The 27,405-nt window shown below is 38.2% G+C and overlaps 1 protein-coding gene across 3 annotated transcripts in view; it reads right to left on the bottom strand.

Annotated features, from left to right (window-relative positions):
- ADGB (androglobin) overlaps positions 1 to 27,405 on the bottom strand; it is a 90,014-nt gene that overhangs the window by 25,842 nt on the left and 36,767 nt on the right. For all 3 annotated transcript variants that reach the window (XM_072995615.2, XM_020810415.3, XM_078383272.1), the window contains 11 exons: positions 27,218 to 27,350; positions 26,590 to 26,635; positions 23,594 to 23,762; positions 19,276 to 19,339; positions 18,359 to 18,461; positions 15,766 to 15,910; positions 13,435 to 13,549; positions 10,883 to 11,050; positions 8,309 to 8,444; positions 4,036 to 4,167; positions 2,323 to 2,416 (listed from right to left, as the gene is read on the bottom strand). In XM_072995615.2, coding sequence (XP_072851716.2) covers positions 2,323 to 2,416; positions 4,036 to 4,167; positions 8,309 to 8,444; positions 10,883 to 11,050; positions 13,435 to 13,549; positions 15,766 to 15,910; positions 18,359 to 18,461; positions 19,276 to 19,339; positions 23,594 to 23,762; positions 26,590 to 26,635; positions 27,218 to 27,350 — 1,305 coding nt within the window. The remainder of the gene's footprint in view (positions 1 to 2,322; positions 2,417 to 4,035; positions 4,168 to 8,308; positions 8,445 to 10,882; positions 11,051 to 13,434; positions 13,550 to 15,765; positions 15,911 to 18,358; positions 18,462 to 19,275; positions 19,340 to 23,593; positions 23,763 to 26,589; positions 26,636 to 27,217; positions 27,351 to 27,405) is intronic.

Raw genomic sequence — 27,405 nt, forward strand, 5'->3', positions numbered from 1 at the left:
CAAATCAGCATCTGACATCATTTAAATAATGCAGATTCTGATGTATATAAGTAAGCTATCAAAGCATTCTGCAGATGAAGCAGTGTAGGCTGTAATCCTATTCAGGCATTCAAAATGCTGCTCCTGTGAACACACTTAGAGGGCACCTATCACTGTTCGTTATAATGTTCTTCCCTGTTTGACTATTGAGTCTGAAGGGCATGTGAGCTATATGGGCAAGCAAGGGCCCAGATTTTCCAGGGATCATACACAGCTCCTATTATTTTGCTGACAGGAATAGAACTGTGGAGGAGAAATCTCATATAATGCCTGAAGGTCTTTTCCTGTTAGCAACTGATAACAATTTCCCAGAGAAGGGATTTGGATCAGGAGCTGAGTCCCCAAGCCAACCCTCCTATATGCTGTTTTGCAAGGGGAAAAAGGGTCTCAGGAAATGCATTTCCACATCTTTCAAATTATGTTTAGTGTGGTTCTAAAGGATAACAGATGCAGAAAAGGTGGATTGTTCACCTTTGCCAATGGATATGAATAAGAGATAAACACATCATTTTCAACCAAAAGTCTCCAAATATGTGTCATCATTTTTTCATTACATACATTCAGAATATGCCACCTCAATCCATCAGACAGTAGGCAATGACTTGTGGAGCATCAATTTACAAACCTAAGTTGTCTGAGAGAACACAGGTCCCCTTAAAACCATGACTATAAACGTGAAGTGAGGACAGATGTTGGTTCTTCGTCAATACACACAATTTTGTTTTGAGGACCAAAGATAATGCAATACTCACTGCTAGCTAAACTGATTTAAATATAGGACATTTAAATCAACAGCTGTAATCTAACAGAAGAATTATGCCAGCATAATTCTGCCACCACAAATTACAGCAGTGCATTGCTGCAAATAAATAAGTTAGCATTTGGAATGTGTGTATGCTGTTATGTTGATTCTGAGCCATAGTGGCTCTTTGCAAGGTTTTCTAGAAAGACGGTACTCAGAAATGGTTTACTTTGTCTGGGCACACCCTGGGACTGTGCGGCTTGCCCAAAGCCACACAGGCTGGCTCTTCCCAGGAAATACAGTGGGGAATCAAACTTCAAACCACTGGCTCCACAACAAGACCCCTAAATAACTGAGCCTATCCAACCAGCTATTTGGGGTGCATTTCTGTATGCACAAATAAGTAGCCCATGTTAGTCTGTTTAAGAATATTAGACAAAAACAAAAATAAAAAATGAACAAACAAATAACATTGTGGCACCTCAGAGACCGTTGTATTTCAATATCAGCTTTCATGGATCAAGACTACCTCCTTAGTCACTGAGAAAGAGGACTTGATTCACGAATGATCCCATCAAGATGTAACAGTCCTTAAAGTGCCACAACCTGTTTTTATTTTGTTTTTGTCTGATAGGCTTACATCTAGATTGTATAATGTAACAATTATTATTTAAAAGAATCACTGTTTAAATTGTTCATTAAAAATGCTTCGGATTAAGAAAACAATATATATGTCTTTGTGTTTGGACCACTGATCTTTTTAAACTGCACCCTAATTCATAAAATATATTCTACTTTTATATCCTGAGTAGAGATGGGTGTTTTGTACTCATAAAACACCCACTCACAGATCCTGTTAAGCTCACTTACTGCGTGGCATGGGTGGTGGGCATCATCTTCTGCACCCCAACCACAGCAGTAGCTTGGCTGCCACAGTCCCACCTCCCTGCTCACCCAGCCACTCCAGCAAGGGCGCAGGAGGATGAGTCTCCCTGCTCAGCCATGGAGTGGCTGGGTGAGCAGAAAGGCAGGGCTGCGGCAGCCAAGCTATTGCCGTGATTGATGTGCAGAAGATAATGCCAGCCCTGCATGCCATGCACCGTGCAGGAAGTGTTTCAGTGGGGTCTGGGGACGGGGGGCAATCAGGCCAGCCACCTATGCCAGCAGACTTCATATTCGTATACAAATACAAAGCCCTCATCTCTAATCCTGAACCTAAGGCAAAATAACAGCATACTGTATATTACTGATGAACAGAATATTCCTTGAATTTCACTTTTCACATCTGAATGTTATAATGAACTAAATATATGGATTCCTGCATAAAATAAAGCTATCATTATGGCTCAAGTTGTAGAGATTAGCTTTAGTTACAAGCAGGCAATATGAAACATTAGGGCCATGCTGAGTCATCAAAGTTTTTTGTTTACTATGTGGAAGGCTTAAATCCAATTATTCTAAGATAAAATTGAGGAGAAATAATTTTTTTTTAAGCAAAATATGGAACTGTTGTGGTACTGCAGAATAATTAGACTTGTTACCTCAAAAATGTTAAAGAACATTGTTCAAAATTAGGTTCAATTAGAGCCCATAACTTCTGAAGTGTGTCTTTGACTTTAGCATTCGCCTTGGTACCTGAAATATTTTTAAAAGCTTATTAGTAGATGTTAAATATACTTACAATTGCTATACACCTGATGTATATAATACTCTGAATAATTTTTATTTTATTTAATATGAATCATTTACTATAATCAAGCAAGAGGAAGATAGGTTTCTGTGAGCAATGTTTATGAAAAATCTAGGATAAAATTAACCACGACCCACCAGATGCTGTCAGAAGCTATATGGTATATTAATGCAGTCACTGAAAAGGTTTGAATTTTTTTTTCCTTATGGAAATTCTAGGTTTAACTTTGAAATATTTAAGTATTTTGTCCATTATACCAAATCTTTCTTTCTGTGCCAATATGATCATAAGCAGTAGTGATCACTTATTTTAAATTAACTCAAATATGTTGATGAAATGACAGGAGTTTGAATGGGGAGTGGTATTAAAGAAAGGTAGTATGGAAAGGATTTACTGGGGGAAGGGACAAAGGAAAAGGAGAGACCAAGGAGACAGAGGCACAGAGTTATATGTTAGTGGACTTTCTCAGTTTTCTTCAAGGCAGACAAGACAAAAGAAAGGGTGCTCATAGACAAACAGAAGAAATTAAAATCTTAACAGGGGTAATGAAGAGAAGAGACATTCCACTGGCGATGATCTACAAAGTCTAGGCAATTTTTGCCTTCATGCTTGAAAACAATGCAGCGTACACATGCAGCAAGTGCTAACTGGTAGCACTGTTGGAAGGAAAAGTGAAAGAACTGGAGAAGTGAGTGGTCATATCTAAGGTCTTAAGAAAAAAATAAAGGAGTACATAGACAGAACTCTAAAGTATCAGTAGCCAAGGGAGGCACTGGAGGTGAAAGAAAGCAAAGGAGAAGAATGCTGAGGAGAAACCAAATATATGATAGGGTTGCATATTTTTTTCTTCTCATCCACACTGGAACAAATGATGCAGCCAAGGGGAACTATAAAGAAATCATATTAGATTTTGAAACTGTGAGAAGAAAATTCAAGGACTTGAGGACTCAGACAGTCTTCTTGTCCATCCTACCACTGCCTAGAAGAGAAATATAAAGGGAAAGGAAAATATTGTAAATTAGATAAAGACTGCAGAAAAGTAGTAGTAAAGTTTTGATCAAAGTAAAAAAGCTTGGTAAACAATATCCTGAAACACTAGTGCTTACACCGACTCTAAAGAGGCATGTAAAATACTATGTGTGGATATCTCCACCTTAAAAATCTGATGGGCCCAAGCCCAGTATCAGGGATCAGAATTACTGGACATCTACTGGAAACTCATCACCATTTGGTTTCCTAGCCCTGCAGAACAAGCTTTGCGGATGGGAAGCTGAAACATGGAAGGGGTGCCATAGAAAACAAGAGTATTTAGAAGGCAGTGTGAACATTTTGTTTTAAGTTCAAAGTAAGAGTAGCCCACCCGCAACCAACTTGTGACTTCAATGATCATGGTAAGGACAGCAGTCCCCACCCCAAACCCAAAGAAAATTCCCTCTCCATTCCTTTTTGGTTGATCTTTCCACTTTCTCTCAAGAATGGCTGAAAATAGTAATTGGCTGGAGGGCCTTATATTACACATCTATTTTAAAACCTTAGGGATTGTGTGCTGGTGGAGAATCCTGACCTGGTCTTCTGCCATCCATTAACAGCCTGACATAAGTGCCTCTCCAGGCAGCTTGCAGTTTAAGTGCAGCTTCCTCTTCTTGTGGTGTGGGATCTTTGTTCTGCCAAAGAGGAACATTGACTTCTGTCATCACTGTGAACAAAAATCAATACAAAGATTAAGAAGATATAAATTGCAACACTGATTTCATATTTACTTAGAACAATGGTGCCATTTAGGGTGAAGCATTTTAAAGTTGTCATAAGGAATTGTATTTTTTATTAGAAGCACCTAGAGAAAGCTCTTGCCTGATATGGTAAGTAGTGTATCATAGAATCCTATATATGTTGTGAACATGGCAAATGTTTTCATATTTCCTTCAATTTGGGTTCTTTTTGAGGAGGTGCCATTTTTGTTTTTGTATTTTTTGTGTACTGGTCCTTTCACTTTAAACAAAAGTCCCTTTGTTCTGTGTTTCCCCACTTGTGCTTTCTGGCACTCAGGAAGCCCAAAAGAATTCTTCAAACTACTTCAAAAAAGTAGAGGCAAGACAAAAGAGAATCAATCTACTCCAAAAGCTGGCAACAGTACATGAGAAAGGAAAATCATAATAAGATCTATGCAGGTATAGTACTAGTTTATATTATCACATTCAAAACTACAGTGTGAATTCAGTGCCACCCATCCAGCATATAGAAAAAAAAGCAAAGAATCAGCCTGTCAGTAAGGCCCTGGCCATCTAGTACACAAAGATACCCACTTGCCAAAGCAAACAACACATCACCAAGAACAACAAAAGAGATACGTCTTAAGCTGTGTGCAATGAACAACAAGTATCACCCAGAGCAACCAGTGGCACTCTAGTAAGAGTCGCAAACTCTACCCAACCAGTGGCTCACACAGCACCACAAAAGTAAAAGAAAGAACCTAAAAAATTCCACCAGAATATAGACCTTTAACAGAATACACTGTATGTTAACTAAATAGCAATATATAATCAAACAAGAACACTTCTCTCACACAGTGAAACAGCAAAAATACAGACACAGACAAATAAACACAGTCGCCTCTCCCAAAACCATGAAAAAGAAAGCAACCAAGCAAATAAATGATTATTATTGTTATCAGCTGCAGATCTCTAACACAGAGCTGCAAAAAAACGGACATATTACATAGGAACAGCACACATGTTACACTGATCTTTAACTTTTATGTCAGTAGAGGTTATGATGATGATGATGATATTTAACTGATTTCTGGGTTATGGTTAAAACTTGTATCTGATATATAATACCAGCCAAAGGCTGTGTTTTGTATTTTTGAATACTAGTACTACTGTTACTACTACTACTAATAATAACATTCTGCAAATCAAAACTCCTTTAATATTGGGAGATTTTATTTTTATTTTGTGAACATGAATAATTTTGGAGCCTCTCTTTCAGCAATTGCCAAAAGAACACGGACTACACAAAAGAGAGTCTTTTGTGCTTTGGGTCTTTTTCTTTATGCCCATTCTTAGTGAGCAATATAGAACAGGGAGATAACAGCAGACATATAGAATGCTCTTGGAGAAGTAAGGTAAAGGTAAAGGTTCCCCTTGACAATTTTTGTCCAGTCGTGTTCGACTCTAGGGGGCAGTGCTCATCCCCGTTTCCAAGCCATAGAGCCAGCGTTTGTCCGAAGACAATCTTCCGTGGTCACATGGCCAGTGTGACTTAGACACGGAACGCTGTTACCTTCCCACCGAAGTGGTCCCTATTTATCTACTTGCATTTGCATGCTTTCGAACCGCTAGGTTGGCGGGACCTGGGACAAGCGACGGGAGCTCACTCCGTCGCGTGGATTCGATCTTACGACTGCTTGGTCTTCTGACCCTGCAGCACAAGCTTCTGCGGTTTAGCCCACAGCGCCACAAAACAAAAAAACTCTTCCAGGGAGAAAAGCCTATTAAATTAAAACTTATTAAATTATATTAGATTCTTACAATATGTTCCACATGGAGCTATCTTTGAAGTTATTGAAAGCTAGAACCAGTGGAGAGTCTGTATTGCAGATTGTATGCCACCAGGCTTGAACCAATTGGCTTCCAAATTGTTTCCAAATTCTGTTTGTGTTTTTGACCTATAAAGCCCTAAACTGTTTGATTTCAGGATAGCCAAAATACTGCCTACTCCCATATAAACCTGACTAGAATTGGGGATCCTCAATAGTGGCTCCGTTTCATGACTGACAACTCTGATGTGTCCCATGACACAGACAGAATTTTCTATGTAGCAACATCTTTACTGAGGAACTCCTCCTCCAGGTTTGTTCAGCTTCTGGTGGTGGTTAAGATTACAGTATATTGTTATGTTAGGGTTTTTCAATTTTTTAAAGTTGCCTTTTGGTATGGTTTTTAATCTGTTGTTGTGGAATCTGTTGTTTGGTTTATCTTCCTGAGCATCACTGGGAGGTGGGATGCAGCTAAATGATTAATAAATATTTTACAGAAACTCTTTTCTTCAGATGAAAAGAGTATGTAAGGAATGCAGGCTGGAAAATTTGGGAAAGGTGAAGGTTATGGATTGCTCCTCTGTTGATTGGTATTCAGAGGAATATTGCCTACGAACTATGGATAGAGTGAATATTTCTAGACTACATCATTTTGCATGTGGATAATCATGATTTCATTCTGCCCCATTTCTCTACTAACCCAAGATGTTTGGGAAAATTTGCATCAAAATGTATGTACAAAAACAATATACATACAATTCTCCTATTCCCCTGACTCTGTACAAACACTTTTAGCAATGCTTAGGGAATGGTGAGTGGCTGAAGATGAGCTGAAGATTGCCAGAGCACGGGCTAGGGTTTTTTCTTTTCTCTCTGCTGGCAGACTAGGTTGAAAACTGCTACTTTCTGGTCCACCTGCAAAAGCCACACACACACAGCTCCAAGCCAATCTTCCTCCTATTAGTTGGCTCTTTTCTGCACTCCCAATATTTTCCTCCCAGCAGAAAACAGCCGGGTAAGGAGACCTTAGAAGGCAAGAACATGGTGGCCGTCTGCCCGCACTTTGGGACTCATCAAGCAGAAACTGGACCCCAGAGAAGTAGGACTGGATGATTCAAACTTATGTAACAGAAAATTAACTCGGGGGTTCACACCCATGGCTACTAGCCCAGATAATTTTAAAAACATTCATTAAAACTAATGGATCATAGGTTCCATTATGATGGTTAAAACAGAACCTCCATTTTCAGAGACAATAAACTGCTAATTATCAGAAACACAGAGCAAACAACAATGGGTGATAGTAAGTTTCCAGAACTTTGGCCAACTACTACTAGGCGCAAAGCACAGGGCATGACAAAATTCCTTAGTGATTAAGGAGTTGATTTGGACAATGTGTTTTAGCAATCCGAGAACATAAAATGCAAATTGTATTTCTGCTAGGCTTACTTTCATACTGGGTAAAAGATTCTTGTTTTGCAAGTTTAGGTAACTTATGCATTGTTCTCATTGTGCTGGGAACTAATTGGAGCTGAAATCCAATTAAAGTTCAAGAACACATATAGGACTAAAAGGCTTTCTTCAGTCTTGCCAAATACCTGAAGTAATAGCATTGCTTCAGGAAAATAATTGAAGCTCCAGGAAAATAGGAAGAAACTGTGAAATTAGTCTACAGTGCGGAAAGATCAAAAGATCTTTAAGAAGTGAAGTGGTCCTTGGGTGTTTATTTTATAATGGGTAAAAACCATAGCTTATCTCAATTATTCCTGGCTTTATTAATAACAATTTCTTTGTACTATTCAATCTGTTCTGTGAACTGAGTGAACAATGTGAGAGCAACCATTAATATTTTCAACAGCTTTCAGGATGTGTGAAGAATGTGTGTTTGTAATAAATCATTAATCTGTTTTGTTTGCTTTCCAATAAGCCTTAAAAATAGTAGTAATACTTGGACATCTTAATGCTATATAGCTCAAATTACAAATTAGTTTTTCACTTTCCTCTCAAAATTGGAAAAACTGGTTGAAATTCACTTTTACTTACTGTAGTGAAAGAATTACAAATCTCAAAATGTTCCACATGACAATCACACAAAAGTGAGTTTAAACAGAATTAAATAGCTGAATTATCTTAAGTACTTCTGTATGAAGTAAAAAATAGTGGAATCCATCAATCTGATTACATCACAGTGGCCTAATAATTCTGTCTCTGGACTTTTAGTGTTGACAGTGGCTTGACTTTGCAGCATTTTGCTGACATTTTTCCTAAGTCTATGTTATTAAAAGAGTGCATACAATACCTGAGGATTCAGTGTCTTCAACAGACACATCACTGTGTTTAAAATCCAAAGTAAAACTTTTGTAAGCAAATTCATAACTGGGAGAAATATTTCCTGATACTTGTTTCATCAAATGCCAAAAAGCATTATTGAAAGCCTAAAATAATAATAAAAAAGACAGCAACAATCATTAATAGATTCAATAATCAATTCTATACAATCTATTTATCCTTTTTAGAAATATACATTCACACATACACACAAACGTAACATATTTGCTCACACAAGACTACAATTTAAAAATGTTATTTTTTGTACTACCAAAAAAAGGGAGAGATTTAGACAATGGTGCCCCAGAATAACATATCTGGTTGATATGACCACTCTAGGTGGAGTGACCATTCCAGCTCTCAACTACAGAGGGTGGGTGAATCGGATCTATGAAGTGAGTTATTCCTCTTAAATGAAATTTCCTTTTTGTATCACTTTATTTCAGACCAACCACCTTATATGATTAATATTCTAATATTTAATGAATTTTAATAAATGCTATTTACTATAACTACCAAAAAACAACCAACCAAAAGAAATGTACTATTTCAATATTAGTTAGAGCGTGGGGACTGTTCAAAATTCAGGACACTACTATAAGAACACAAGTGTTATGCTGGATCAGATCGTCTAGCCCAGTGGTTCTTAACCTTGGGTTACTCTGGTGTTTTTGGACTGCAACTCCCAGAAGCCTTCACCCCCAGCTGTGCTGGCTGGGGTTTCTGGGAGTTGCAGTTCAAAAACACCAGAGTAACCCAAGGTTAAGAACCACTGATCTAGCCAACCAGATGTACAGGGAAAGCCAGAATATTTATGCAACAGTACTTTCCATCTTTGCTGTCCAGCAATTTGGTATACAGTGGCATATTACTCATTTTTTAAAAACAACTGGATATTTAGCAGTATTTATAACCATAGGTTAGTATTTTAAAACCAAATTTAAAAGGCAGTTAACAGGCAGTTAAGTGTCTGCTGTTACAACAGAAGAACACAAAACAAGCCAAAAAGGGTCCAGTCAGATATCAGAAAACTTATATGGAGACCAATTAGATGTCTATCAGAAGCCCAGAGGTGGACAACAGTGATCTCCAGATGTTCAACAGAAATTGGTACTAAGGCCTCTTTTTTTGGGGGGGGGGGTTATACATAGCCATTATGACCAGTAGCCACTGATAGCATTATCTTCCATTAATCTGTCTAATTTTCTTGCAGCATACTCTTTTTACTCAGAACTAAGTTCTATTGAATTTGAAGTCAGCAAGTTGACGGTTCCACCTCTAAAGGGCATTCTTCGTACAAACAAGATATAGTGGGGATGAAAATCTTGATCTGATCCATTCCTGTATGCAAACTACAAAAAAGATCTTGCTGCCATGAGATCATGAGTTTTTTGCAATCTCAGTGAGAATTTGCATATTAGGGGTGATTTTTATGAATTTCTATTTTTAAATGGAGTTTGATATGTAGATTTGATGCTGAAGGCAAGATCTTTCAGGGGGGCCTTAGAATCCTTGCTTATAGTGTCTTGCAATGTCAACACAGCCTGTCTTGAACATAAATGAGATGTTGCTTAAATTTATTCACACCATTAAATATTCCCTGCATAGCATAGCTTATCTGCCTCTTAAAACTCTTACATGAGTTCCTGATTGTTCAAATAATGTATTGAAGCACTTGGTTTATGAGGAATTGTCCTGAAGACACCTATTTCTCATTATTCAAAAGTTTTTTCTTTGGCACCCTAGAGTAAGACTATTATTTATGATTTATTACACATCTAAGAAATAACTAAACTGAAGCATCACCTTGTCACTGAGCAACTAATTCTATATTTTTCTGTCACCGAGAACTCAAGCAAAGAAATCAATGTGATCAAATTGACTGACTATTCTATTAGCTCATTTTTAAAGATTATGAGGGTAATCTTTTTGTCAACATGGAGGAATATACAGTACAGTGGTGCCCCGGTGGACGATTACCCCGCTTGATGCCGAATCCGCTTAACGTTGAAGTTTTTGCAATGTTTAGATGGGGGAATTTCGCTTAACATTGATCGGTTCCCTGCTTCGGGAACCGATTTTTCACTTTACAATGATCAGCAAACAGGTGATTGTCGGGTTTAAAAATGGTTGCCGGCTGTAGAAAATGGCTCCCCGCTGTGTTCGGGATGGATTCCTCGCATTTACAGGCACCAGAAAATGGCCGCCGTATGGAGGATCTTCACTGGACGAGCAGGTATTTAGCCCATTGGAATCCACTGAGTGGTTTTCAATGCGTTTCAATGGGTTTTTAAATTTTCGCTTGACAACAATTTCACTCTACAGCGATTTCGCTGGAACGAATTAACGTCGTCAAGCGAGGCACCACTGTATAGGCATTTCAACTACCTTATGCATAATTGATGAGAGCATGTTTACTTGAATGCATGTTTACATGGGGCCAAATGGGAGACAAACTGAATTTCAGTAATGAGGCAATTAAAAGAATAATTTGAAGAATATATACAAGCCATTCTACAATGCAACAAAATCAGTATCTTTTCACCTTGAAGTGTTCTCTAGCTACTCCCGTGCCACTGAGGCCAGGAGGACAGTGTGTTAATTCCAGAGCCTTCATGGCTTTGGGAAGGTTTTCTGCATTTCCAAAACTAATCAGCACAGTTCCGATGGCTTTCATAATAGCTGAAGCTTGTTCCATGAAGCGGAAGCTCTCCTGATGACAAAATGCACAAATTACCATTAGAACTATTTTGGATTTATTAATATTCTAAGAACACAGTGTATATTTTAAATTTGGTCCAGGATGGATTTGTTGTTGTTGTTTAGTCGTTAAGTCATGTCTGACTCTTTGTGATCCCATGGACCAGAGCAAGTCAGTCCCTCCTGTCTTCGTCTCCCAGAGATTGGTCAACTTCATGTTGGTACCTTCAGTGACACTGTCCAACCATCTCATCTTCTGTCGTCCCCTTCTCCTCTTGCCTTCACACTTTCCCAGCATAAGGGTCTTTTCCAGGGAGTCTTCTCTTCTCATCAGATGGCCAAAGTATTGGAGCCTCAGCTTCAGGATCTGTCCTTCCAGTGAGCAGTTGGGGTTGATTTCCTTTAGAATTGATAGGTTTGTTCTCCTTGCAGTCCAGGGGACTCTCAAGAGTCTCCTCCATCACTTCTTCAGTGGTCAAACTTCTTTATGGTCCAGCTCTCACTTCCATGCATCACTACTGGAAAAACCATAGCTTTGACTATGCGGACCTTTGTTGGCAAGGTGATATCTCTGCTTTTTAAGATGCTGTCCACATTCGTCATCACTTTCCTACCAAGAAGCAGGTGTTTTTTTAATTTTGTGGCTGCTGTCACCATCTGCAGTGATCATGGAGCCAAGAAGGTAAACTCTGTCACTGCCTCCATATCTTCCCCTTCTATTTTCCAGGAGGTGATGGGTCTGGTGGCCATGATCTTAGGGGTTTTTTTTGCGCTCTCCTTTCACCCTCATTACAAGGTTCTTTAATTCTTCCTCACTTTCTGCCATCAGAGTGGTATCATCTGTTGCTTCCTGTCCCACATATAGATTTCTCAGGAGATGGATAAGGTGGTCACGCACTACCATTTCTTTAAGGACTTGCCATAGTTTGCTATGGTCCACATAGTCAAAGGCAGAAGTAGATGTTTTTCTGGAACTCTCTGGCTTTCTCCATAATCCAGCATGTTAGCAATTTGGTCTCTAGTTCCTCTGCCCCTTCGAAATCCAGCTTTTACTTCTGGGGGTTCTCAGTCCACATACTGCTGAAGCCTACCTTGGAGGATTGTGAGCATAACCTTGCTAGCGTGTGAAATGAGTGCAATTGTACGGTAGTTGGAGCATTCTTTGGCACTGCCTTTCTTTGGGATTGGGATGGAGACTGATCTTTTCCAATCCTCTGGCCACTGCTGAGTTTTCCATTGCTCAAGGTCAGCAACCACACTATCGGGTGAAATTGCCAGCTCCTAGGACCTTTTCTGAGGCTTGAAAGGCTCAGAAAAGGTCCTAGAAGCTGGCGATTTCACCCGTGCTTGCCCCGTGGGGGTGGGGGAGCATTGCAAGGGTCCGAGTGAGCCTTCCAGGACCCTTGTGACGCTCCCCCCACCTGGAAGCTGGCGATCGTCCGAGCTGGCCCCATGGGGGGTGGGGGAGCGCCGCAAGGGTCCTGGAAGGCTCACTCGGACCCTTGCGATGCTCCCCCCCCCACGGGGCCAGTGGGGGCGAAATCGCCGCCTTCGCTCCATAAGATGCACAGACTTCCCCCCCCCCACTTTTTTCTGGGGAAAAAGTGTGTCTTATGGAGCAAAAAATACGGTAACTCATACATAACTGCTATTGGTCAAACATATTTGCACAGACTAAATGAAATGAACAGATTATGGTCCTTTGGTTTTCACCCTTTCCCAAATAAAACCACTATCTGTTTTTTTAAAATTATCAAGGTGAAATGTATTATTTAATCCCATACACATGAGCACACACACGCATGCATGCACGCACGCACACACACACCCACACACCACCACCACCACCATCACCACCTACAACAACAACAAAGTCAAATTTATGAATTTATGGTGTTTGTTTCATTAAACAGAATAACTGGTTTCCCAAGCATTTAATCATTTTCAAAGATACTAACTTTGGCTGCCACTCCCTCCTGAGATTCTATACCTTTGAAAGTATAGAATCATACATACAAGTTATACATTTGAAAACTGAACCGAGAAATCTAATTCATGACAAAGACAAGTGGAAGAAACCATGTTTTCTAGGTCAACTCCATCTATGCCCCTGTACTTTTGCCAGATAAACATTTATTGTATCCTTTATCACCTCAGTGTTTGAAAATTGAGAAAATATTCCACTACTTAATTTTAATATAAATGACATGGGCCAACGTTTCTATTCTGCAACAGTATAAATGTGTATATGTATAAATAGCATGCATGTACAGTATATCTTTTCTTAATATAGAATTGAATTTAGGAGCCAAACACACAGATTCAGAAAGAAGTTAGCTCTCTAAAGTTAATAATAATCAATGGGGAAATGGGTCTAGTTGCTATGGTAACAAATACCTTCTCAAGGTTTGGAAGAACAATATCCTCTTCACCAAACACACATGGTACCATACTACACAGATGGATATGGTGCCCTATGGGGGAGCTTACAGTGAAGAGCAACACATGGCGCCTACATTTAAAAAATAAGCACACTGATGAGCCAAATAAGTAAAATATAGCAGCAATTCTAAACATGTAAGTAAAATCATCTCATTTATTCCATGGGTACTGTTGCATTGATATCAAAACATCTGAGATAATGAGGATAATGGGGATATGATGAACCATATCTTCTATACATTCCATTCTTCAAATTGGCTCTAGTTGTTATTTTAGTGTAAAAAGTCACAACTTGAGTAGGGCCATTTGAATCAAAATGTGCCAAATACCCACTGATTCAATGTGTCTACTCTAGTGCAACTTAATATGCTAAGTAAGAGGATTTCAGTTGGAAAGACTATCTGATTGAATACAGATGTCTGTAGACTGAAATAAGCTATATGCAAGAAAATGCTAAGGCATACATTGTGAAATGTTTGCAACGAAAATGTGGGGGGAAAGCAGTAATTGCTATTTCTCTCAATTTTCTTTGCAAAACATGGAGAGGGAAAGCTGCTTTTTGCAATGAAAATGTAGGGGTAAAGCAAGAATCACTTTCTCCTTTCACTTTCTTGCAAAGAAAGAAATTTTGGGTTAGAAAAGTGGGGGGCGTCTTATGCATGGGGGCATCTTATACACGGAAAAATATGATAAGCCTGTGTTCACCTGATGACCAAAAGTAAATTAATTTGTAGTTCTCAGAAATGAAGAGGTGACAAAAACACATGCTAGAATAAACAGACATCCTTCACTTCTTATGGAAGCTCCTCTTCCAATGATGTGCCAATTGATATTATCTAGTACAGTACTGTGTTTCCCTGAAAATAAGACAGGGTCTTATATTAATTTTTGCTCCAAAAATGCATTAGAACTTATTTTCAGGGGATGTTTTATTTTTTCGTGTATAACAATCTACATTTATTCAAATACTGTCATGTCATCTTCTGGTTGCTGCACAATGGTGAAGGGCGGGATTTCACTTGACTGGGGCTTATTTTTGGGGTAGGGCTTATATTACAAGCATCCTGAAAAATCATACTAGGACTTATTTTCAGGTTAGGTCTTATTTTCAGGGAAACAGGGTATGACCATCACTAGTAGTCTTTTATGAGTTAGGTAAGCTGCTGTTTTCTTAGCCATGCCTCAGATATCTACGATATGAGAATAACACAGGCCTATTATGCACTGGTATTGTAACTATTACTGTAGAGATCTAGTGAAGAATTGTGCCTGAGACTTCAGTCCTGTACATATAAAAGGACAGGGTCTATGCAACATAAAAACTGAATTAATAGGTCGCAATTAAAGTACAGTGGGGTCTCTATTTAAGAACGTCTCTACTTAAGAACAATCCAACTTAAGAACAGCTCCATTTGCTAAATTTTCCTTCTACTTGAGAACAGAAATCCAAGATAAGAACAGGAAAAAAACCTTTCCTGCTCTTTTTTTAACCTTAGGTCATTTTAGGCTAAAAAAAATTTCTCCCCCTAGTGGTAGAGTACATATTAACCAGCTTTGGATTAGTTCCTATGGGAACTAATGCTTCAATGTACGAACACACCTCTACATAACAAAAAAACAGCCAGAACGGATTAATTGGTTTTCAGTCCATTCCTATGGGAAATTTTGCTTCAACTTAAGAACATTTCAACTTAAAAACATCATTCCAAAATGGATTAATTTCTTAAGTAGAGGTTCCACTGTAGTTTCTATGAACGGAAAAGAGCAGATACGGATTAAATGGTTTTCAATGCGTTCCTATGGGAAATGCAGATTCAACATAAGAACTTTTCAACTTGAGAACCACCTTCCAGTACGGATTAAGTTCTTAAGTAGAGACCCCACTGTAGGCTGATTGAATCAGTGAGGATTTAATGAGCTACACTGTAAGTTCCATTGATTCAAAAGTCGTACTCAAGCTGTGCCTTACTATTGGACTATTGGAGCCACAAAGAATTATTTCCAGAATAAAAACAAACATCAGTTAGAGACTGACCTGGGAATTATTTCATATTATTTCTAAATCTCTGCCATAAACTCATAAGGATGCTCTAGACAAAACTCTGATTTCTAAGCCCCAGATTCAACAATATCAGAAAAATGCACCAACTTAATTAAAAATCTTGCTACAAGAATTATGAAATAATGTAGGTAACGTGCTTTGGACATTTCCAAGTACAGTACAAATCCAAAGGGTTAATTTTTTTTAACTACAAAGTTGGAAAGGTGTAGGTGACTAGCGCGTACCCAGCAGGAAGACTTATCACAGCAGCTTTAGCAGCATATGTATGAATCTTTAGGATTAATTGTCCTGGAGCCAGATTCTTCCAAGAGAAACTTTCAACGGTAAGTAATCCCTTCGGCAAAAAATGACCTTCTTTCTGTGCAACTGCTGTTTAAAAAAACACATACAGATTACATCTTTTTGACCACCAAATCATAACAGAATGTCTTCACATATGTCACAACTGCTCTCTATTCAGTGGAAGCGAGAAAGACTCAACCCTTAAATTTTCAGTCAGCAAAATAACTAATTTTGCCATTATGTAAACATACTCTTACTAGGGTATTAAAAGACCATAATTCGGAACAAAAGTTCATAAATATAGAGGCGTGCAAATATAGGTGTGTGTTATGTGTCTAGGTGCATACATACACATAAGGAAACGATTTTAGTTCCTGCAAAAACACTCTTAGTTCTGCATATGACCAGGAATATCTCTTTTACCTTTTGCCAAAGACACCTTTAGGCTTTACAATCTCATTCATTATGCTGGATTTCAAATGAAGGGCAGGTTTCTGATGATATATTACCATCAGATATATCTAATGATATATTAACTAACTTTTAGAACTTGTCCGTTTTTCTGGCACTCAGTTTACCTTCATATACTTTGCTAAGTGTCTATGATGCTGTTTCTTTCCAGTCATGCTTGAATTAGAGCTTGCTTATTTTTATGGGTAGTTTAGCTACCCATCTCGGTTATTTTTAAAATCCTTCAAAATGAAGGAAGGCTATAGTAGTGAAGGGACTGAGAAGGAAAATGTTAAGAGCACACAGAACCTAAGTATGGGACATGGAAGATGAGTTAATTAGAAGGTTTAAATTCTAAATTAAATCTTAAACTTTGAATTTTGGATTATATGTAGATACCTCCTTATGTTATCAGGGTATTATCCTGTAACTGTGCTAAATGAATTCTTATGGTTTTCTACTGCAATAAAGTTCATTCAACCACAAAAGTCCAATTTTCCTAAAATCCTGTTTTTTTTTTTATTTTTAGCTTCAATTTTTAAAAATTTCCCTCCTTTGGTTTTTTTTAAATTAATTGGAACACTTATACCTAAGTACTTAATAGACTTCTGAATATTAATATCATTTTTCTAATTATATTTTGATCTTTATTATAATTAAACATCATTATCTTTGATTTATTACAACTTATCTGTAACCATTATCTCTCCAAATTGTTTTAACTGTGATTTTACCCTGTCTATAAGCATTAATGGGTTTTTTATCGTTAACAAATTATCATCAGCAAATAAACTAATTTTAATTCTATCTTTAGTACCTATGCCACAGATTATGAAGCTCAGTTTTAATAAATACTCTAGGTTTAATACTATTAAATTAGGAATTCATTTTATCTCAGTTATTCTTGGTAAAACAAACAATTTGTCAGTATATATTTATTTATTTATATTTATTTATTTATTTATTTAATTTATACCCCGCCTATCTGGCCCACTGGACCACTCTAGGCGGCTTCCAAATATAAAATCAAATAATAAAACATAGACAAATACATAATAATCAAACAAGAACAGCAGTAAAGATAAAAAGGAAAAGTAAGAAAAAAAATCAAGAGTTGGCTGGAGGGAAGGCCTGAATAAACAGCCATGTTTTTAATTGGGTTTTAAAGGTGCCCAGCGTGGGGGCCGCGCGAATCGCCAGAGGGAGATTGTTCCAGAGGCGAGGAGCCACTGCCGAGAAGGCCCGGTTTCGTGTCTTCTCCTTCCGGGCCTCTCTCGGCGTCAGGCTCCTCAGCCTCACCTCCTGACTCGCGCGGGTGATCCGGGTAGACCTTGGTGGGAGGAGGCGTTTAAGTATTATGAGAAAACACATAATACTACAATTCTAATGCAGAGACTTCAGGCTAGAATCTTTTTTTTTTAAGCTGCACTCTTTGAGATTTCACCAGCTAGAGTTAGGTGCAAAAAAAAAAGTACATTGAGGGCTAAATTAAAAGGTAAAGGTTCCCCCTGACATTTAGTCCAGTCGTATTCGACTCTAGGGGACGGTGCTTATCCCTGTTTCCAAGCCATAGAGCCGGTGTTTGTCTGTAGAGTTTCCGTGGTCATGTGGCCAGAGCGACTAGACACCATTACCTTCCCACTGTGGTGGTACCTATTTATCTACTTGCATTTTTACATGCTTTCGAACTACTAGGTTGGCAGGAGCTGGGACAAGCAAACTCACTCTGTTGCGTGGATTCGAAATTACATATTAATTTAAAAACAAAACAAACAACTTGGCCTTATATTGCCTTATAGATGGACAATCTTTGTTCCCACCAAAATCCAATCCTGATTATCAGGTGTTTTCTCTCTCTCTAATTCTCTCTCTAGATTAGTAATAATGGTTTATTTCTCTCTCTAGATTAGTAACGGCTAGGATTTGTTGCTGCTGTTATTGAATAACTGAGAGTACGAAATCCTTCAGTTTCCTGCAAATAACTCAATCCTCTGCTTATCTTTGCACTTTATGATTCAGCACTTCTTGGAAGAAGCTGGAGAGAATCAACATTAACTCCCCTCTCCCCCATTTTTCTGATCTTACCTCCTATATCTCCCCAGTGTACTAATGCAGAAAAGTTAACCAGGATATCAGTAGGCTTCAAACTATCCACACATAAATAATATAAGACACGATCATCTAGCATCTATAAAGAGAAAGAACATTAATGCTTAATTTTTATATCTAATATTGAAGAAACTAGCCTTTGAAATCATGTAAGTTATATTTCAAACTCTATAGTTCAAGGTATAGAAAAAATGGACAATGAACAGTCTCTTGGCCCTTTAATCAAAGATATGAGTTACTTTTCCATATTCATCATATTTTCTTTTAATCAAGTCACAAAAAGGTTAATTTTCTTGATTATCATTTCAACATTGATGAATTTATTCTTTGGATCCAGTTAAACCACTATGACATATGTTCTTGCAAATTAAAATTAAATCTTATAATTTAACCCAAATCTGAAATAAATGCGGAACATGGGTTGAATTGTTTATCAACTCTAGAACATAATTCTGATTTACCAAATTCAGAGCTTTCCATACATATATACATATATACATCTACATATACATACATACATATATATATGACATTTAGTTTGTTTTCAGTTTTCATACTAATTCTTCCTATAGCAGCAGCTCCCTAATAGTAATGTTTCAATGGACAACAAATCCTGCAACACTGAGAGGCTGAAATCCTGTTGCAGGAGGAAGGTAAAAAGCATACCATCCAGTCACTTCCAGCTGCCAATTAATTAGTCCCCATTGGGTTCTCAAGCAGGTGCTAAGCCAGCAGATGTGCACATGGCCAGAATCTGATTAGTAATTTGTCAATTGCTAGCAAGAAGTAACATTTCCTTCTACATGCATAATGAAGCAAAAAGATTTCAGCCAATGTATTATGCCCTTACAATTCATGAAGAGAGTAATAAATCTTGCAGCAAATTCACTTACTCTAAAATCTGACTTCTGATAGGAGTAGGCATAAGTATTTGGTTTGTGGAAAACGTACAGGTTCCTTAAAAAAGTGAGAATGATAATGTTAGCATTAAATTTAGAGAAATTTCTCCTGCATGCTGAGTCATCCCTTTTTAAATTAAAGAATACTGAAACATATACGCCTTCCATATTTAATGAACAGCTTTCCATATTTGATTTTTACTGCTACTGCTATTAACAGTAGAAGTACTAATTGTTTTCTAGCTTCAGAAGTGAAAAATATGACTTAACTGTATTCACTAATAACGACTAACAATTATTTAGTCTTCTACTGACAACAGTTAACTACTGTACTTTGTTTTCGTCCTAAACATCTATACTCCATTTATGGTGTTAGCAAGCATATTTTATATTACAGTATTTGGTTTGCAGTATTTTTTTCTCTTTTCAGCTTTAATAAAAATCAGTATAAAGGTAACATAATGAGAATTGTTTTGCATGCAGAGTTTCTTTAAAAATTGCATTTAGTCTGAAGTTGTAAGAATGTTATCTTGGTACAAAACCATGCTTTGCAGTAGTTATTTAAATAAACATTTTGTCACCATCAGCTCATGAAGCTAAGAAACTGTATCCTTATTTGGAATAGGGAAAATTCGTATAACTTCTGAAGTTGTGGCTGGCTGCTTAGATTCTATGAAGATCAAAAGAAAATAACAGTATTGCAGTGCACCTATGCTAGTATGCCGAGAAGGGCACAGAGTATACTTTACCTTGTGTGAATACAGTGGTGCCCCGCATGACGACGATAATCTGTTCCATTAAAATCACTGTACAGCAAAATCGTTGTCATGTAAAAAAAACCCATTGGAATGCATTGAAAACCGGTTAATGCGTTCCAATGGGGAAATACCTCATCGTCCAGTGAAGATCGCCCATAAAGAACCACCAATCAGCTGTTTATAATCGCTGTTTTGCGAAACTTCTGTCCGGAAAACAGCCATTTTGTGAAGGGAGGGAAGCCATTTTGCGAAGGGAAGCCATTTTGCGGAGCCAGAAAAATCATCGTTTTGCAAACAAACGGTTCGCGAAGCAAGGACCTAATCAACGTAAAGTGAAAATCCCCCATAGGAAACATTGTTTTGTGATCACAAAAAAGTCATCGTCAAGCAATTTCATCATTTAGCGGAGTAAGCGTCTAGCGGGGCACCACTGTATATGCATCCAAAGTCAATGTGACTGCCTATATGACAGCGTTTTCCCCTGGTTTCTTTATCATAGTAACATCCAATTTTAAATGATCAATCAAATCATCACTTTGAAATTTAATCTTCTATTCCTGTATCCCTTTTCACTAGGTCTCTATCTCAACAATGACTACTTGTATATAAACCTATGCCTAAGTATTTCACTTCATGTGTCTGAGAATCCATGAAAGGTCACAGTGAAACAAATCTGTCAATCTTTCATGTGCCAAATATTTTATTTTATTTTTGTTGTTGTTTAGTCGTTTAGTCGTGTCCGACTCTTCGTGACCCCATGGACCAGAGCACACCAGGCCCTCCTGTCTTCCACTGCCTCCCGGAGTTGGTTTAAATTCATATTGGTCGCTTCAATGACACTGTCCAACCATCTCACCCTCTGCCGTCCCCTTCTCCTCTTGCCTTCACACTTTCCCAACATCAGTGTTTTTTCCAGAAAGTCTTCTCTTCTCATCAGATGGCCAAAGTATTGGAGCCTCAGCTTCAGGATCTGTCCTTCCAGGGAACACTCAAGGTTGATTTCCTTTAGAATGGATAGGTTTGTTCTCTTTGCAATGCAGGGGACTCGCAAGAGTCTCCCCCAGCACCACAATTCAAAGGCATCAATTCTTCGGCGGTCAGCTTTCTTTATGGTTCAGCTCTCATTTCCGTACATCACTACAGAGCTTTGACTATTCGGACTTTTGTTGGCAAGACGATGTCTCTGTTTCTAAAGATGCTATTGAGGTTTGTCATCGCTTTCCTCCCAAGAAGCAGGCATCTTTTAATTTCAGAGCTGCTGTTACCATCTGCAGTGATCATGGAGTCCAAGAAAGTGAAATCTGTCACTGCCTCCATGTCTTCCCCTTCTATTCACCAGGAGGTGATGGGACCAGTGGCCATGATCTTAGTTTTTTTGATGTTGAGCTTCAGACCGTTTTTTGCACTCTCCTCTTTCACCCTCATTACAAGGTTCCTTAATTCCTCCTCACTTTCTGCCATCAGAGTAGTATCATCTGCATATTGGAGGTTGTTGATAATTCTTCCGGCAATATTAATTCCGGTTTGGGATTCCTCCAGTCCGGCCTTTTGCATGATGTATTCTGCATATAAGTTAAATAAGCCGGGGGACAATATACAGCCTTGTCGTACTCCTTTCCCAATTTTGAACCAATCAGTGTTTCCATATCCAGTTCTAACTGTTGCTTCCTGTCCCACATATAGGTTTCTCAGGAGGTAGATAAGGTGATCAGGCAGTCCCATTGCTTTAAAGACTTGCCATAGTTTGCTGTGGTCCACACAGTCAAAGGATTTGCATAGTCAATGAAGCAGAAGTAGATATTTTTCGGGAACTGTCTGGCTTTCTCCATAATCCACCACATATTAACAATTTGGTCCCTAGTTCCTCTGCCCCTTCGAAATGCAGCTTGTACTTCTGGGAGTTCTCGGTCCACATACTGCTATTACTTTCATTGTTTGTCATTATTTATTTGACCCAAAGGGTTAAATGTCTCATTGCCTAGAAAGTGAGTGAGTAAAATATATCCAGTTCTTTGCAAATGATTTAGGCTTTAGAGTCTGAATTATGTGAGACAAACTTACTTTTTGTAGGGAACTTACAATTCCCCTTCTGCAGGAAGTTCAAGTTTATTGTTCAAGCCCATTGTGCAATATCCTCAGCACAATTCCCTATTCCCAGTGACCCCTCTGCATTGGACTTCACAGAGGTAGCTGTAGTAATGACCCAACTGTTGGGCCATAAAGGCACAAGTATTCCTCAACCTGCAGGCCTGAAGGTGCCTCTGCTGAAGTATTAAACTGCCTGTGTCTTTGCAATCTCCACTCAACTCCTTCCAAATACAGTGGTGCCTCACTTGACGTTAATCCGTTCCAGTGAAATTGCTGTAGAACGAAATCGTCGTCAAGTGAAAGTAAAAAGGCCATTGAAACAGATTGAAATCCGCTCAGTGTGTTCCAGTGGGTGAAATACCTCAGCGTCCAGCGAAGATCCTCCATAAGGCGGCCATTTTCTGGTGTCTGTAATATGAGGAATCCGTTCTAAGCACAGCGGGGAGCCATTTTGAACAGCGGGTGGCCATTCTGAAACTGCTTGCTGATCGTCGTAAAGCAAAAAATCGGTTCCCGAAGCAGGGAACTGATCATCGTGAAATGAAAAAAAACCCAATCATCATTTTACGATTGCAAAAAACACATTGTGAAGCGATTTCATCCTTAAATGGGGTAATTCTTAAGCGGGGCACCACTGTATATCTCTGGATACCACACATTTGTAGTCTTGTTTCCTTTAGCAGCCACCTACAACATCAGATAGCCAGAAGGGCTCTAAAGCAACCTGCTTCAATGTAAGCGTTAGGTATCTTGAGGGGCCATTCCCCATTCAACATGTAAAAAAATGTGACTTGATATATGCCATACTGTAATTCTATGTAAGAGAAACTGATATTTCCCCAAAGGTTAAACCAAATGAAAAATATTGTTTTAATTGGCTGGAATCAAGCAAACCACACTTAATAAGAAATTGCATATTCATATTTTGGCATAATGATTTTATATGCTCCCATGAGAGATTATAATTATGAAATCACCTCACTTTTCTTATGGAATTTTGTAGGGCAGTCTGGATGATAAAGCCTTCACTCTGTAAAGTCTGTGCTTTCCTACTACTGCTTCCCATCACTGCTTTTTTTTAACCAAAAAAAGTATGGAAAGATAGAATAGATAGACAATATGTTCAGGTGAATAGCACAAGAAGTCCTTTGACCTGAAGAGGTGTTACATTTAAGAAAGACACCCACGTGACAACATTGACATGCCTCTTCACATATATGACAAAGAAGGATAAAATCATCAAGAACTACTGTGGGTTTGAAAGGAAATAGAGCCTGCAGGGACCGAGCTTACTAAGATAGCAGTTAGCCACGCACGTTCAGTTGAAACTGATGGGATCTTAGTTACTCCTGAATAATGTCTAAATAGTTTTCAGTGAGAACTAACTTGTTCTGAATATTTTAGCACAATAATGAAATTATTTCTGGATACATAGACCTTCCAACTACTACTACAACACTTCTTACTGAAAACAAACACAAAAATCTTCATAGTCCATCCATATTTCCTTAGAAATTGGGGTTTTTTCTGCCTCAATTTCTTCCAGAGATTTGTTTACTACTTGACTGCTGAGAGCTGGTTCTGCTGATTCTGGCATCTGGGCTGCTTCACTAGTTATTTTTTCAGTTGATTCACCTGCACAGAGAAAAAATGCACAGACTTCCTCACAATGATTCTGGTAGAGGGAAAGAGAAAATATTTTGGTGGATAAATTTCAAAACATAAACAGGGCAAAGGCTTAATTACCCTGAATTAATACCCTGACATGACAAAGCAAATGAAACACCTATCATCTCTGTACCTGTAAGAGCCTAAATTTTCTCTAAATACTGTGAAACAATGTAAGTTGCAAAACCAGCTTCTTTGTAGGTAAAGACGGTCAGAAGTGTTCTTTGTGGTTAACTTATATCCAGCCATAGAACCTTGCAACCAGCAAAATGCACGTTTAGCAAGGCTTACAATGTCATAAATAGCAAAACATGATGCAATATAGTCAGAGTACAAAGCAAAAAAGCTATTGCAACGTTTGGCTGCAATGACAAGCAAATAATGTCCATATTACAGGAAATAAAACAATAATGGACAAGCCATATCAGATGGGAGGGGTGATTTAAAGTTACCCCTGTATTACTGATAAAAATGTCACTGATGGACTACATGAACATTTATTACCTAATGGTGGACATCTGCCTTCTTAAATGCTCAACTTTTTTAATGTACCTGTTTCTCTGCCATCCAAATCTAAAACCAGTTCTTGTTCCTTGGAGAATGTTTTTAAGCCTTTTAAAAGATTAAACTTTCTGTTAAACCTTATTCAGAAGGCCAACCTATGACATAAATGAAATTAAGATGGTGGAATAATTGTAAACATTAAATCTAATAAGGCTAAAGCCACAGTCTACATTTTCACCTCCAGAGGTCTCTGTAGGCCAGCACTGAACTTTCCTGACAAATGCATATTTTCTCCTATTAGTTATTCTTTGCTAGAGAAGTCACAGATTACAATAATGCCAATACTCACGTTTGAAATTGCCCTGCATAGCATATGGCAAAGCAATCTGTTCTGTATGCCTAATTCCAGTTCTGCATGTATTATATTTGGGGATGCTTGACGAGGTTGAAATTGGGAATTCCAGTATAATTTGCAACTCCAGATCCAAAGAATCTGAGAATCTGCTATGTGTTAATCTAATTACTTTTGAATTACAAACCAATAATCAAGATATGCTACAAGTTTCACATTCTAATTGTGGTCTGCTGCTCATTTTGTTGATCACTCACTCAGGTAGAATTATTCTCTTAAGACCTGGCCTTCTACACTCCTATGCCTTTTATTGTGGTAACTGCTACAGAAAATTACTCTATAGTGGTACTTTCCCTACAGAATCTTAGGTGGTGTCCATTCATTTACCCACTGCTGGACACTTTCCTTGGCACACCTGGTACCGTTGCTGTGACAAGAACAAGTTACCACAGAATTCTTCATTTCTGTCTTTAAAACACACCAGTCTATTTGGCCTGGGTCAGCCCCATTCCTGTTTTGCCAATTACTGTATATATCTATTGTAATCCTAACGAAGATTGCACTTGTCCGTGATGGCTTCTAGATTTAGAGATACAATGCGGACCTACCTGATTTTTTAGAAAAGCTCATAGAATACTTATAAATTATTACTAATGGTTATTAGAATAGTAAGTAAACAAGTCCCTTCTTCCCTTCAATACAAACAGAGTAGAAGAGATAGTCCTCCAGAAATGTCCATGAGATTTCTTAGGAAAAAAAATTCTTGAACAAAGGAATATCATTGCAGGGAAAAATACTGATTCCTCACCTCTCAGTTTCTCTTGACAGTAACAAGCTATGAGATTCATAGGCCTAACTGAGAAGAGCATTTTTTGTACATGCTGATCTGAGAATATATTTTAGTAGAATTGGTGGTTTCCATAATGTGATGGAATTCTGTACACAAAACTATGGAAGATAGTCAGTGTGGTGTAGTGGACAGAGTGACGGACTAGCGCTCAAGAGGCCTGGGTTCAAATCCCTGATCAGCTATGGCAGCTAACTGGGGGTATGCTTCCAATAGAGGGCTCCCTTGACAGAAGTTAATGCTCAGGCAGACCGGGGAACCACTAGTCCACAAAATATCTTACGTGCAGGTTTAAGCTACAGTTTACTGGCCTTCATCCAGCATGCCCATTACAGCATCCAAGGAGTAACCAAGCACCTGCACAACCTCAACTGACTCTAATAATGTACTGATGGCTCCTAACTACAAACCCCTTACAGACCCAGAGGCTTTGTGTATCTGCAAAACAATATAGGAGGCAGAACGGAATTCTGACTTATGGTGACCTTTTCAGGGCTTTCTTTCTTTCTTTCTTTCTTTCTCTTTCTTTCTTTCTTTCTTTCTTTCTTTCTTTCTTTCTTTCTTTCTTTCTGTCTGTCTGTCTGTCTGTCTGTCTGTCTGTCTGTCTGTCTGTCTGTCTATCTATCTATCTATCTATCTGTCTATCTATCTAGTTTATAGGCCATCTTTCATTTATCTGTCTTATTTATAGGCTAACTTTCTCCCGTTAAGGGGATTCAAGGAAGGTCAGAAAAGACCTCCAGTCCTATCCCTCCCTCTCCTCTCTGTACCTTTTGCATGCAGCATAAATCCACGGTGAAGGGTCCCCTCTACCCTCTGGATCACAGAGCGTGATGGAGAAGGTGAAACCCTTTCACCACCAGTGACCATTGCTGATGTAGTTAATTTCAGCCACTAGCCCATGTTTATAATCTGCTTTTCAAATCATTATTTCACTTCATTTTAAATTTTGTTCTTATAGCTTGAGCCTCTCCCTGTATTTTTCATTTTAAATTTAATGCTACCACCTTGAGGCTAGATATGAGGTAAAAGTTTAAGAACAGACTGAATGGATAAATATACCTATATTTTCAAAACATCATAATCATTACCTTTAGTGGATCCTTCAACAGTATGCTGTGGTGGCAAAGTAGATTCCTACAGAGTGAGAGGAAAACTTTAGTTAGAACTTTGCTGATGTTGTAATGGGAAGTTTTTAAAAAGGTTCACAAAGACATGGCTTAAAAATTTAGAATTTTCCCTCATATCTGATGTTTTTCCATGTCTCTCAACCTAGGACTGATTTCTTATCATGTAATTGAACAAGTACTTGTATCACTAAAAATGTCAAGGCATTCGTTTAACTGCACATAAAACCTACATGGCATTCAGCATGATAAGCCTCTTGTTTTTATTGCCTTCGTGGGTTTGAAAAAATCAAAATCAAAAAAGACGGTCTCATCAAGACTAAAAGGGCCACAGTGCATGGCTGGCCGGCTGCATTTGGCTTGGTGAGCAACAAGGCATACACAACTGTTTTCAAGTATTCTGTACATGTCCTCATGGCTATAAAACAGGGTCCTCTGATTCATTAATGCACAAAGAGAAAGAGTTTATAAGCATTTTGTTTAAACTGACCTTTTAGGAGTTAACTGCTCATTTTTTATAACCTTGCCAATGTACAGCTGGGTAATGGGGGCACAGAACGTAATAATAATATACACAGAATAAAGTCTTAACCTGAGAATTGTCTTCTGTGCTCATGGGATTCAAATCTGAATATATCTCAGTTATGTTTTCATCACTTTCAGTGATGGACGGGAGGCTGGATGCCGGAAGAGATCCTTTTTTGAAGGTAGATGGTGGGAAATGGCTAAATAAAATACAAACAGATAAACATTCATCTTGAAAAATGCTTTGTTTTTATT

This window comes from Pogona vitticeps, chromosome 1 (assembly GCF_051106095.1).
Source record: "Pogona vitticeps strain Pit_001003342236 chromosome 1, PviZW2.1, whole genome shotgun sequence".
In the NCBI taxonomy this organism is placed as follows: domain Eukaryota; kingdom Metazoa; phylum Chordata; class Lepidosauria; order Squamata; family Agamidae; genus Pogona; species Pogona vitticeps.